The 12,248-nt window shown below is 37.7% G+C and overlaps 2 protein-coding genes across 2 annotated transcripts in view; one reads left to right on the top strand and one right to left on the bottom strand.

The window, feature by feature from the left end:
• The window catches only part of LOC149070685 (adenosine receptor A2b-like), a 186,197-nt gene that overhangs the window by 154,588 nt on the left and 19,361 nt on the right, over window positions 1-12,248 (bottom strand). The window lies entirely within an intron of this gene.
• Window positions 8,325-8,801, top strand: LOC149070686 (uncharacterized). Its single transcript, XM_089248906.1, has one exon. The coding sequence runs from the start codon at window positions 8,325-8,327 to the stop codon at window positions 8,799-8,801; it is 477 nt and encodes a 158-aa protein (XP_089105032.1).

Genomic DNA, 12,248 nt, shown 5'->3' with positions numbered 1-12,248 from the left:
TTTTCACTTTTTAGCGATAAACTCGATCAGGGTATTGATGGGATTGCTAGCAAATTCGCAGATGACGTGAAGCTAATGGGGGTAATGGGGAATTGAAGCGATACGGAGTTGCTCCAGACGAACTTAAACAGGTTTGTACCATGGGCAAATGAATGGAGCATGACGTTTAGCGTTGATAAGTGCATGGTCGCTCATTTTGGTTCAAACAACCCGCGGATCTCTTACGAGTTGAATGGTGTCACTATCCCGGATGCAACTAGGGTCACCGATTTGGGCATTCTCATTGACGAGCGACTTAGGTTTACTGAATATTGTTCAGCGGTGGTCAAAAAATTGAATAGAGTGCTTGGTTTTTTATTTACATAAATGTCTCTTCGCGTTCTCCTAAAGTCCGTCTTCCGCTTTTCCGAGGCTTAGTTCGTCCTGAACTGAAGTATGCTGTGAGGTTTGGAGACGATACCTACAGAAGGACATAGACTTGGTTGAAGGGGGTGCAGGGAAGAGCTACACGTGTCCTTATTGGCACGCGGGAATTGTTATATTGAATGATCGAAGGGTTCAAAATTTTCAAAGGGATAGATAGGATGGACCATGAATTATTAGTACACCGCCAATCGACTGCTTTTACAAGGGGACACCCGTATCGATTGGTAAGGAACAATTCTAGGTTATGGTGTCGTAGGGAATTTTCCTCTAACAGGGTTATTAATAAATAGAATAGCTTACCCCCGGGGGTAGTAAATTGTAACACAATTGACACGTTTAAAAAGAAATACGATAAACATGTTAGGATAAATCGAGAAGCTATCTATATTTTTAGTAAGACAAACATAAATACATTTTATGGGCATTGTATAATATCTTATATATAAATGTGAAAGTATGTATGTATGTATGTATGCTCTTTAAACAAATCTACAGTTTCAGACCGATCGTCGCCAGATTTTGCATATATACCAAACAGGTCCGGGATTGAACCGTAGGCTACTTTAAAAGTTCGTCAGAGCTGGGCAAATGCCCGAAATGGGCGAAAAACTGCCGGGCAACAATAGTTTTGGGGCCTCAACAATCACTTTCGGAACGTTTACTTTGGTTACCGTGGTTCCCAACAATGCATTTCAGACGTGTATATATCTTTACAATGGTTTGTCACATCTTTAACGCTGCCATCATTACAGTTTATGGTTTGGCTCTTTTCCAATACTCCCAGTAATTGAAGAAAACCCTGGAAGCGCCAGATATTTTTGCTTGCATGTATACAGGGTGTCCTGTAAGTGCTAATGTGGCCTTTATCTCATCAACCACCCATCGTTGAGGTATAGTTTCAATTTAAAAAGTGCTTAAAAGGAGTTTGAATAATATTCGCTGCAGAAGCTAGATATCTGACGTCACTAACAACAGAGAACAACAACTACGACGATAAAACAGGGAATAAAAATGTTCTACGCCAGCTGATGAACTCAATGCTTGCCTCAAATCATCAGCACTCTACTTCACCAAACACCAACTCTGGCCATATCGCTACATTGCAATTTACTGCCATTAGTGAGATGAGTTGGAAGTGAAGGTTCTGTCTATCGGTGGTCGCCTCGAGTTTGTTAGGACATCAACACTCTGGCACGAAGCTAAAAAATTATCATTATCCACCAACATGCGAGTTCAACTGCAAAATGACTCAGCACTGCTATCATTTTCACATCAGTTGATCAAACTTGGCAATGGAAGAATTCCCGTAGACCCAAGCACTGGACTGATAACGTTCCCAAATGGATTTTGCCAGTTATTATATATATAAACTCAGTTCAAGAACTTGCAGACAAAGTCTTCCCAAACATTCAACAAAATCACCGAAACCATGAGTGGCTTTGTGAGACTGCGATTCTGGCACCGAAAAATGAGTGTGAACAAGATCAACGGAAAAATCCTAAAAATTATTCCGGGAGACTCCACATCTTACAAATCGGTTGACACTGTCATAGACACAGCGCAGACAGTTCTGTATCCTGCAGAATTTCTGAACTCTTTGGATATTCCGGGTGTGCCACCACACAATTTGACCCTCAAAGTCGGAGCACCTGTAATGCTTTTAAGAAATTTGGAGACACCGATACTCTGCTATGCCAACAGACTCTGCGTGAAGAAATTGCACAATTGCATCATTGAAGCAACGATTCTAACTGGATGTTACAAAGAAAAAGAAGTCTTCATTCCACGTATCACACTCATCACCGAAGAAATGCCATTCACTTTCAAGCGGTTACAGTTCCCGATTCGTTTAGCTTTTGCCATGACAATCAACAAAGTGCAAGGCCAGTTGTTAGCAGTGGCAGGTATCAAGCTACTTGAGCCCTGTTTTTCACGCGGACACCTTTTCGTCACCTGTTCGCGTGTTGGTAATAGCAAAAATTTGTACATCTACACACCAGATGGAAAAAGAAAAAATATTGTGTATCCACAAGCGATTGCCTGAAGATTTTAATTAAAATATTTAAATATAAAAGTAATTTTCTCTTACTTGATGCAGAAATTTTTTTGATTAAGAAGTAATTAATAAGCTATACATATATAAATTTTTTACGGGGCGGGCAACGTCGCTGGGTATCAGCTAGTTTTATCATATCTATATATATAAAATTGATTTTCTGTGTATCTGTGTGTGTGTGTGTATGTTCTCTATACAAATCTACAATTTTAGATCGATCGTCGCCAAATTTGGCATATATACCAAATGGGACCCGACTTAAACGATAGGCTACTTTAAAATTTCTCCAGAGCAGGGCAAATGCCCCAAATGGGCAAAAAACGGTCGGGCAACAATGGTTTTTGGGCCTCAACAATCACTTTCCGAACGTTTACTTTGGTTACCGTGGTTCCCTAGCAATGCGTTTCAGACGTGTTTTATGCCTTTACAATGGTTTGTCACTTCTCTAATCCTGTTAGCATATGTATATGTATAACAGTTTATGCCTTTTCGTATAATGGTTGGCCACATTTTCAATACTCCCAGTAATAAGGTTTTTTGAATGACGCCATAATCATCACCAGCATCGTTTTGAGGGTCAGGAAAAGTGTAATCCTCATAGAAATCATAGTAATTAGTCGGACCTACTTTTGAGTTGGATAATATCCATGCAATAACATTGATTTCAACTTTTTATTTATATCTTCTCAAGTATGATAATTAATGTCTCCTTATTGTCTAACTGCATAAATACACACACCTCATTGAAGAAAACCGGGCAGCGCCGGGTATTATAGCTAGTACATATATATATTGCTTCTAATTACATTTTTAATTGAGTTGCTGTATTTTTGAAATATATGACATCCATTATGGGCATCTTTTTTCAGCCACTTCGTTGGGCATTTTGCCTGTTGTGGCGTTGTATTTGTATTAACTAAATAATCACTATCTTGGTTATGAATTGGACTCATAAGTAATTTTATCTATTGTTATGTTTTCGCTTGTGGCGGTCTGTGTGTCAGCACATTTCTGTTCAAATCAGTTATTCACCCTCGTCTTTCAAATAAAAGTGAGTCACAAATAATTAATTCGTAATAGAAATTCGTTCCAATATTAGCACATAAAAATGTAATTATTAAATTATATTTCACGTGTATTGCATAGAGGCGCGAAAGCCTTCATTTAATTCAATTCTGTTCAGTCGTTTCTTCCTTTCTTCAGAAAGTCGAGTCCATTCTTATGACTATACCGAAAATGGGGATTTTTTGTTTTTTATTTCCGCATCGATACTGATGCATGTCTTCTCGGAATTTCTGCATTGAGGCGTTTCCTAGTTTCACACCCGCTCTGCTTTACATTAGGAATGTGCTCGACGGTATTTGGATAATGTGCCTACGTGTGCTTTTTTTTCCTTTAAACACAAATATTAATGTCATTCCTCCCCCCCCTTTCTAGATGTCTTCAAAGGTGAAATTGAATTAATTCATTTGAGGACAGAGAATATAAGCGGAATTATCCTAAGAATGAAAATAAATCATCGTGTATTTATGGAATAACTAATTTATATGAACTTAACAGACCCGCACACAATATCGTAATAGGGAGACTATTTACTATCATTTTACTCCCGAACAGATGATTATATTACTGTGTTTTTGTGGGAAGAAACTGTGGGACGTAATTTTGGTTATATTTGACAGTTTTGGTTATATTCAATCAGCGGGGGTGAAAAAAGTGAATAGGATGCTGAATTTCACTATTAAGGTGTCTTCGCGTTCTTCTAAAGTCATTCTTCCGCTTTTCCGAGGTCTAGTTCGTCCTGCACTGCAGCATGCCGTAAGGTTTTCGAGACCATACCTTGAGAGAAACATAAGATTTGGATGAAGTGTGTACAGAGAAGAGCTACGTGTGCTCTTGTTAACACACAAAGCTTGAGCTATGAAGAAAGACGATTTCTTGAGTATGTTTACATTAGAGGAACGCAGGTGTCGGTGGGGGGATATGATCGAAGTGTTTAAAATTTTCAACCGGATGGATACGATGGACCATGAGTAATTAATACACCGCCAACCAACCGCTTCGACAAGGGACCATTATCGATTGGTAAGGGACAGCTGTAGGTTGTGGTGTCGAAGGGAACTTTTCTCTAATAGGGTTGTCAATAGATTGAATAGCTTACCTGGGGTCGTGAATTCTAACACAACTGATATGTTTAAAAGGAAATACGATAAACATAGTGGGATAAATCGTAAAACTATCCATATTTAGATAAGACAACCATAATCTTTTTTATTGGAAGTGTATTATTAATTAATATTATTTTTAGTGATGTATGCTTTTATATATTGGGTTGCTGTATTTCAGTTATGTTTGGCACCCGTATTTTTATGGGTATAATTTTTTAAGCAACTCGTTGAGCAATTTGTCTGTTGCGACCTTTGTATTTGTATAATAGTTCACGTACAGGCGTGTGTTAAGGTGCTATTTCTTCAAGTGATGCTGTCATATGTTTTCAAATTGGGGGGGGGGGGGACCAGTTAATTGAATTTAATTTTCCATGGTATAATTTCGGTCTTATGCACCGGATGATGCTACGAAGCTGCAAAAAAACTGAAAAAAATTTCTTCACAAATAGTGTTATTATCAAGTATTCTATCATAAAAACTAGTTCTGGCACAAAATTTAAAAACGGATGACTCTGTCTCTCTCTCTCTATTTTATTTTTGTTTCAATGATTTATTTAAAAATGAACGAAGCATAATGCTAGAGCTTGCACTATTCATGAAAGTACCGTATTATTCTTGATGCTGATTTGAAAAACAAACGGCAGCTCCCATTAGCACGCTGATTAGTATGCATCTCTACACCATACCTTCTATAACCCACACTAATTGTTTACAAACCCTGTTCATGACCACTAGGGGTATTTTCTAGGCTGCAGCAACTGAAACATTCTGATAAAACTCACGCTTTCAGCAATTGAGATTAGTTATTGGCCCTATGGTCATTTTAAAGACATTGGCTGTGCACAGTACGATCAGTCAGTTACATGAAGCAACCATGATCCTATTTTTTTTTACTAAAAAATGTCTTGCAATGGTAATTAATACCTCTCGAACCGATCTTGTTACGGAACTAAGGCTGAAAAGAACAAGACATAAAATACCTTACAATTCGTGATAAATTTTCTCAATCGCGTTTTTATTGCGAATATAAATTCTAACAATACTGTATATGGTGGGAACTCAAAATCGTTAGTATTTAGTAAGTTTTAGTAAGTATTAGTATTTTAGTAGTTGATAAATAGACTACAAAAGGAGTAGCATTTGTTCAGTTAGTCTTATTAACAAAAGGTTAATTTTATAGTCAAAAAATATATAAAATAACTGTTATAAGTTTCTATAATATTCTATTTGTACAGTTAAGTTGCATACACATGCAATACAATTAGGTTATTCATTCGTCAGGCTTTGACCGTGGTATGTATATCCTTCTCCCCTCTTAAATGTTATCTTCGAGAAGGCGTTTTCGAATGCATGTTTTGAGTATGGGAAACGAAAATACAGAATAAAAAGCTATTCACCTACTAATGATTATTGAGAAAGACTACCATTCCAAATATAGGTTTGGTAGCCTGCAGAAATTAATTGATAATAATCGTTCAAATAAGATCGGTTAAAATTTAGAGAGATTTTCTTCAGCAAAAAAATTTAATATGCAATCGAATCACGATTAATTGAATTTGCAGTGGCCGACGAAAAACTTTATCGTTATCGAGTTATCGTTACTTCGACTCATCGGAAATTCCAATTTCGGAGAAGTAAAACAAAGTTGTTTTTTTTATAATAATAGTACCATTTCCGAACATCATACTGGTAAAATATGTCAACCTGCTTGGATATGGAGAAATTGCCAATAATGAATTATTCCAATGCCAAATCATTGAATGACAATATCGATTTAAAAAAAAAAAAACATGAATGTACGTATCATCAAGTCCATTTGCCCACAATATTTGCATAGATTAAACTTAATGAATAAAGAGAAAGTAAGATCAGTAAGGCATCATCATCGAAAGGCAATTAAACATCAATGATTGTTATTCACGTTTGAACAGAGTCTTGCACGAATAATGTCGTTGTGTTTTAAAGGTCATTGGTATGATATTCGGGGGGGGGGGGGATGTGCTATACTTTTCAGCAACCGAAACTTTCTCGATATTTGAAATTTTCTTCCCATTTCATTGATAATTTGTTCTTTTCCTTTCAAATCTAAAACTGCTGCTTAGAAATTTTTGAAATATCTACCTGCAATCAAAATTTGTTGTGACGTTCTTTCATTCGCAATTGAGCGAAATTGTGGTGTTGACGTGAAAAGACGTGCAACAAAAGATTTGTAAGTGCTGGTGATTACGTTAATTGTCATTTTTCATTTTATCTACAAAACTAGAGAAAGAAAAGGAGAATGGGGGGAAGTATCTCTCTCTTAAATTCTAATGGCGTATCTTTAATTCCTCGCTGGGGCAATAAATGCTTCTGTTTCTTTACAAATACAAATACCATCTCATACCGTAAACTGGAGTGACTTGGGTTCACAGATTTTGATTATTTTTTATATTGAATAAACATGTTGTAGCCTACTAAAAGTTGAGAAACTACTTACTAGAGAGAGAGAGAGAAAAAAAAGTTGTTAGCTATGCTCATGCAAGGATAATTTTTTTGTAACTTATTATATATGATAGAGAAAAATGTTTGTAAAATCGTATCCTAGTCACCTCTTCAGTTGGGGTAATTTGGGTACAGACAAATAGAGCAGTGTATACCCAAGTCACCCGAACTGAAAGGGTGACCACAGCTATTAGCTGTAAGGCAACAATATCTGTTGCCTTGGTATTTCTCTTTTCGAAGCGTATGTTTCCATTTCATCCAAATTGAAATAATTCGGAACAAATAGAGAAGTAAAAATGCATAACACATAAATTTTGTTTTAGCGGGGAATTATTCTTTTATTTGGTAAAAAATGTAATAAATGCAAACCAAATTTAATCTTTACATTTGGTGTTAATCTCCTAAATTAATTAAAAAGTTAATCTGAGCTTCTGTCTAATTTACATTCGTGGCATTTGTATGTGCTTGTAACGAAAATAAAATATTGTCCTTATAAGTCACCCGCAAATATTAAAAATTTCACTAACGAAACAACCAGTGTTTAACAAACTGATTTATTCAGATTAATTATCACAATTAAAACATTAAGCGTACCTACCAAAGCAAACTTCTGTCAAGATGATTTGTATATATTGTTTACAATGTTTTGTTAATTGCATTTTTAATTGGATTGCTATATTTTTGAAATATATGACATCCATATTTTTATGGGCATCTTTTTCTCAGCCACCTCGTTGGGCATTTTGCCTGTTGTGGCGTTGTATTTGTATTTGTATTGTAATTTGTAACCACTAAGCACTGTAAACAAAGTTGTGCAATCTATATATATAAAAATGAATGTATGTCTGTCTGTCCTTTATGCATTACTACACCATTCATCCGATCGCCACGAAATTTCGGGAAGCTGTTGAGTACACTCCCGCGAAGGTTTCTGGCATAGTACATCTATCCTAGGTGGCGCGCGTGTCGAAGGTTTCTGGCATAGTTGTGTAGCGGGTGCTAGACAACGGCGATTTATATATTTTATACTGGAAATTGCATCACTTTTGGATGGTGGTCGAACAGCGCATTCAGCACTCACATTGCCGTTGAATGTGCAAACCACTGAGACGCCAACATGCAATATCACCAAAAATTCCGGAATGGAAAAAGTTCTCCACACATGTGAACTTATCATATGGGACGAATGCACAATGGCTCACAAAAAAGCATTGGAAGCGCTTGATCGTACACTGCAAGATTTGAGGGGAAATGGACAGCACTTCGGTGCACTCATTTTATTGTCTGGTGATTTCCGACAAACTCTGCAAGTCATACCACGTTCAACACCCGTTGATGAACTTAATGCATGTCTCAAATCTTCAGTTCTATGGCGACATGTAAAGAAATTGACTTTGAAAACCAATATGCGTGTTCAACTACAAAATGATGCCGAACGTTTCGCAAAACAATTGCTGGATATTGGGAATGGGAAGATGGCAATTGACAGATCTACACAATGTATCACATTGCCAACAAACTTTTGTAAGACGACATCAACCAAAGACGAATTGATTCAAAAGGTTTTCCCAAATATCGCGCGGAATTACAAAAATCATCAGCGACTCAGAGCACGTGCTATATTAGCTGCTACGAACAACGATGTAAATGCCATGAATTTCAGCATTTAAAACGGAATACCAGGCGAAGTCCATCGATACTGTGATCGATCCTGTGATGAATCAAGACGAAGTTGTCAATTACCCAACGGAATTCTTGAATTCACTCGATTTGCCAGGCATGCCACCGCACATTTTAACATTGAAAATTGGCGTGCCTATCATTCTTTTCCGAAACATCGATCCACCACGACTTTACAAATACAAATACAAATACAACGCCACAACAAGCAAAATGCCCAACGAGGTGGCTGATAAAAAGATGCCCATAAAAATATGGATGTCATATGTTTCAAAAATACAGCAACCCCATTAAAAATGCAATTAACACAAATTATAAACAATATATACACATGATAAAATATTATACAATGCCCATAAAGAATACTTATGGTTGTCTTATTCTAAGAATGGATAGCTTCTCGATTTACCCCAACATGTTTATCGTATTTCTTTTCAAACGTGTCAATTGTATTACAATTTACTACCTCCGGGGGTAAGCTATTCCATTTATTAACAACCCTATTAGAGAAAAATTCCCTGCGACACCATAACCTTGCATTGTCCCTCACCAATCGATACCGGTGTCCCCTTGTAAAAGCAGTTGATTGGCGGTGTACTAAAAGTTCATGGTCCATCCTATCCATCCCATTGAAAATTTTGAACACTTCGATAATATCTCCTCGACACCTGCGTTCATCCAATGTAAACATATTCAAAAAATGAAGTCTCTCTTCATAACTCGAGCCCTGTGTGCCAATAAGGACACGCGTAGCTCTTCTCTGCACCCCTTCAATCAAGTCTATGTCCCTCTGTAGGTATGGTCTCCAAAACCTTACAGCATAGTCCAGTCCAGGACGAACTAAGCCTCGAAAAAGCGGAAGAATGACTTAAGGAGAACGCGAAGAGACCTTTTTGAAAATGAGACCAAGCATTCTATTCGCTTTTTTGACAACCGCTGAACAATGTTCAGAAAACTTAAGTCGCTCGTCAATGATAATTCCCAAATCGGTGACTCTAGTTGCATCCGGGATAGTGACACCATTCGACTCGTAAGAGAACCGTGGGTTGTTCGAACCAAAATGAGCGACCATGCACTCATCTACGCTAAACGTCATGCTCCATTCATTTGCCCATGCTGCAATCCTGTTTAAGTTGGTCTGGAGCAACTCCCTATCGCTTTCATTTCCGATTACCCCCATTAGCTTCACATCATCTGCGAATTTGCTAGTAATTCCATCGATACCCTGATCGAGTTTGTCGATAAAAAGTGAAAAACGTATGGGGCCAAGGACACTTCCCTGAGGAACTCCACTTGTGACGTCTGTCCAACCAGAGAATTCCCCGTTCACCATAACTCGTTGCAACCTATCTCTTAACCACGATTCTATCCAATTCAGCAAGTTGCCCCCTATTCCAATCTCGTGTAAACGCTTCAAGAGTTTGCCATGTTGGACCCGATCGAATGCCTTCTGGAAATCAAGGTAAACAACGTCGCCATTTTTGCTCTTACCCGAAGCCTTAGTCACGTAATCATAGAAGCAAAGGAGGTTAGTTACACATGACTTCCCCTTCCTGAACCCATGCTGATTATCCGACAATACATTATTCTCGTCTATCCACTTCACAAACTGCCTTTTGATGATAACTTCCAAAATTTTCGAGAGGGAGCTCGTCAAACTCACTGGACGATAAGTAGACACCACTTCTCTACTACCCTTCTTAAATATCGGAACAACGTTAGCCAGTTTCCAATCTCTCGGGACGATACCCTCAGCAACACTACTCCTGTATATCTGTGCGACTGGCCCCAACAATTCATTAGCACCTTCCCTGAGAACCCTGGGATAGATATCATCTGGTCCTGGTGCTTTGCTTGCACATACATTTCTTGGAGGATTTAGGACTTCCACGTCTTCTACTTGAATATCGTTGAGGGTTTTATTACCCCATGCAACACCCGTATATCGAATATCATTATCTCCATTAAAAACCGACGCGAAAAAGTCATTGAAAGCACTACACATGCCTACATTGCTCTCTACCTTAGAGCCTCCTATCGAGAGGGGGCCAACTGTCCCCTTACATCCATTATTGACGTATCGAAAAAATGATTTTGGGTCAGAGCCAATGTTATCTGCCAACCTAGATTTAACTTCCTTTTTACTATCCCTTATCGCTTTCTTCAACAGTCTTCTTTTATCAGTAAACAATGGTAGGTCACCACGTCCACTTTCATACTCTCTGAATGCTCTTTTCTTTTCAAGATAAAGGTTCCGCACGCTATCCGTGCAACGGTACAAGACTTTCGGTGAAAAAGATGATGAACAATGTCATCGAAGCTACAATTTTGAATGGGAAATTCAAGGGGGAAGATGTATTGTTGCCACGTATTCCAATGATCCCAACAGATATGCCATTTGAATTCAAACGTTTACAGTTTCCGGTGCGACTCGCTTTTTCAATGACCATCAACAAAGCACAATCGTGTGTGAGCTAGATTTGGAGAATCCGTGCTTCTTACATGGACAACTGTATGTGGCCAGCTCACGCGTCGGAAAACCTTCTGATTTATTCGTGTACGCACCAGACGAAAAAACAAAAAATATCGTGTATCCACAAGCTTTCTAATAAATGAATAGAATTAAAACGACGCTTTGAAATGTTTCCCATATGAAAATGAATGTTTCAATAAAAATGACACAATGTAAATTGAATATTATCATAACGAGAGAGTTTCCTTGAATTTCCTTTCTTCTGAGATCGCAGCAACGCGCGACGGGTCAGCTAGTGTTTTCATAAAACCTTAGAACACAGGGAAGGAAATCGGGATAATTATGAAAGATTCAGTCGCCATTTTCAATCATGGAGGCTTACTCTGGCGGCTAAACTTATAATCACCTCTATAGTTCATTTACATTGGATATGGCGTCATCTGAAATAATAGGTTAGAGTGTGTCCTCAAGTCTACCCAGTTTCCGGTAGCCGTAAACTTCAACTTACAGGAAGAAACCTTCGAGCTAAGGAAAAAATTTTAACACTAAGATACTACTAATGTTCTGGAACCAAGAGTTAAACAGATGTTCGTCTCATCGGAATTAGACTTATCGTGAATTGACTGTAATTTCTTTAACTTATAAGCCCTCAATGAAGCATTCACATGTGCCACGGATTGACCACTTATGCTTTAGCCGTTTGACCTATCGTGTAGCTGATAAACTCCTATCAATCGAAAACCAATTGCAGTCGAATCTCGTTTAAACAAATACCGTTATAGCAAAAATATGGTTTTAACAAACACTTTTCTAATTCCCTAGATAAGTTTACATAGGAACAATGCAAAAACCTGCAATTCCTCTATAACGAAATTTCTTATAACGAAGTGATTTCTCCTGTCTTTTGGAGTTCGTTATAACGGGATTCGACTGTATTTCAATTCTTGAATCTTATATTGTGTGT

This window comes from Pholcus phalangioides, unplaced genomic scaffold, assembly GCF_987345545.1.
Source record: "Pholcus phalangioides strain wild (caught in Gottingen) unplaced genomic scaffold, Ppha-v1.0 ptg000021l_1, whole genome shotgun sequence".
NCBI classification, from domain to species: domain Eukaryota; kingdom Metazoa; phylum Arthropoda; class Arachnida; order Araneae; family Pholcidae; genus Pholcus; species Pholcus phalangioides.
This window is presented reverse-complemented; position numbering and strand designations above follow the sequence as displayed.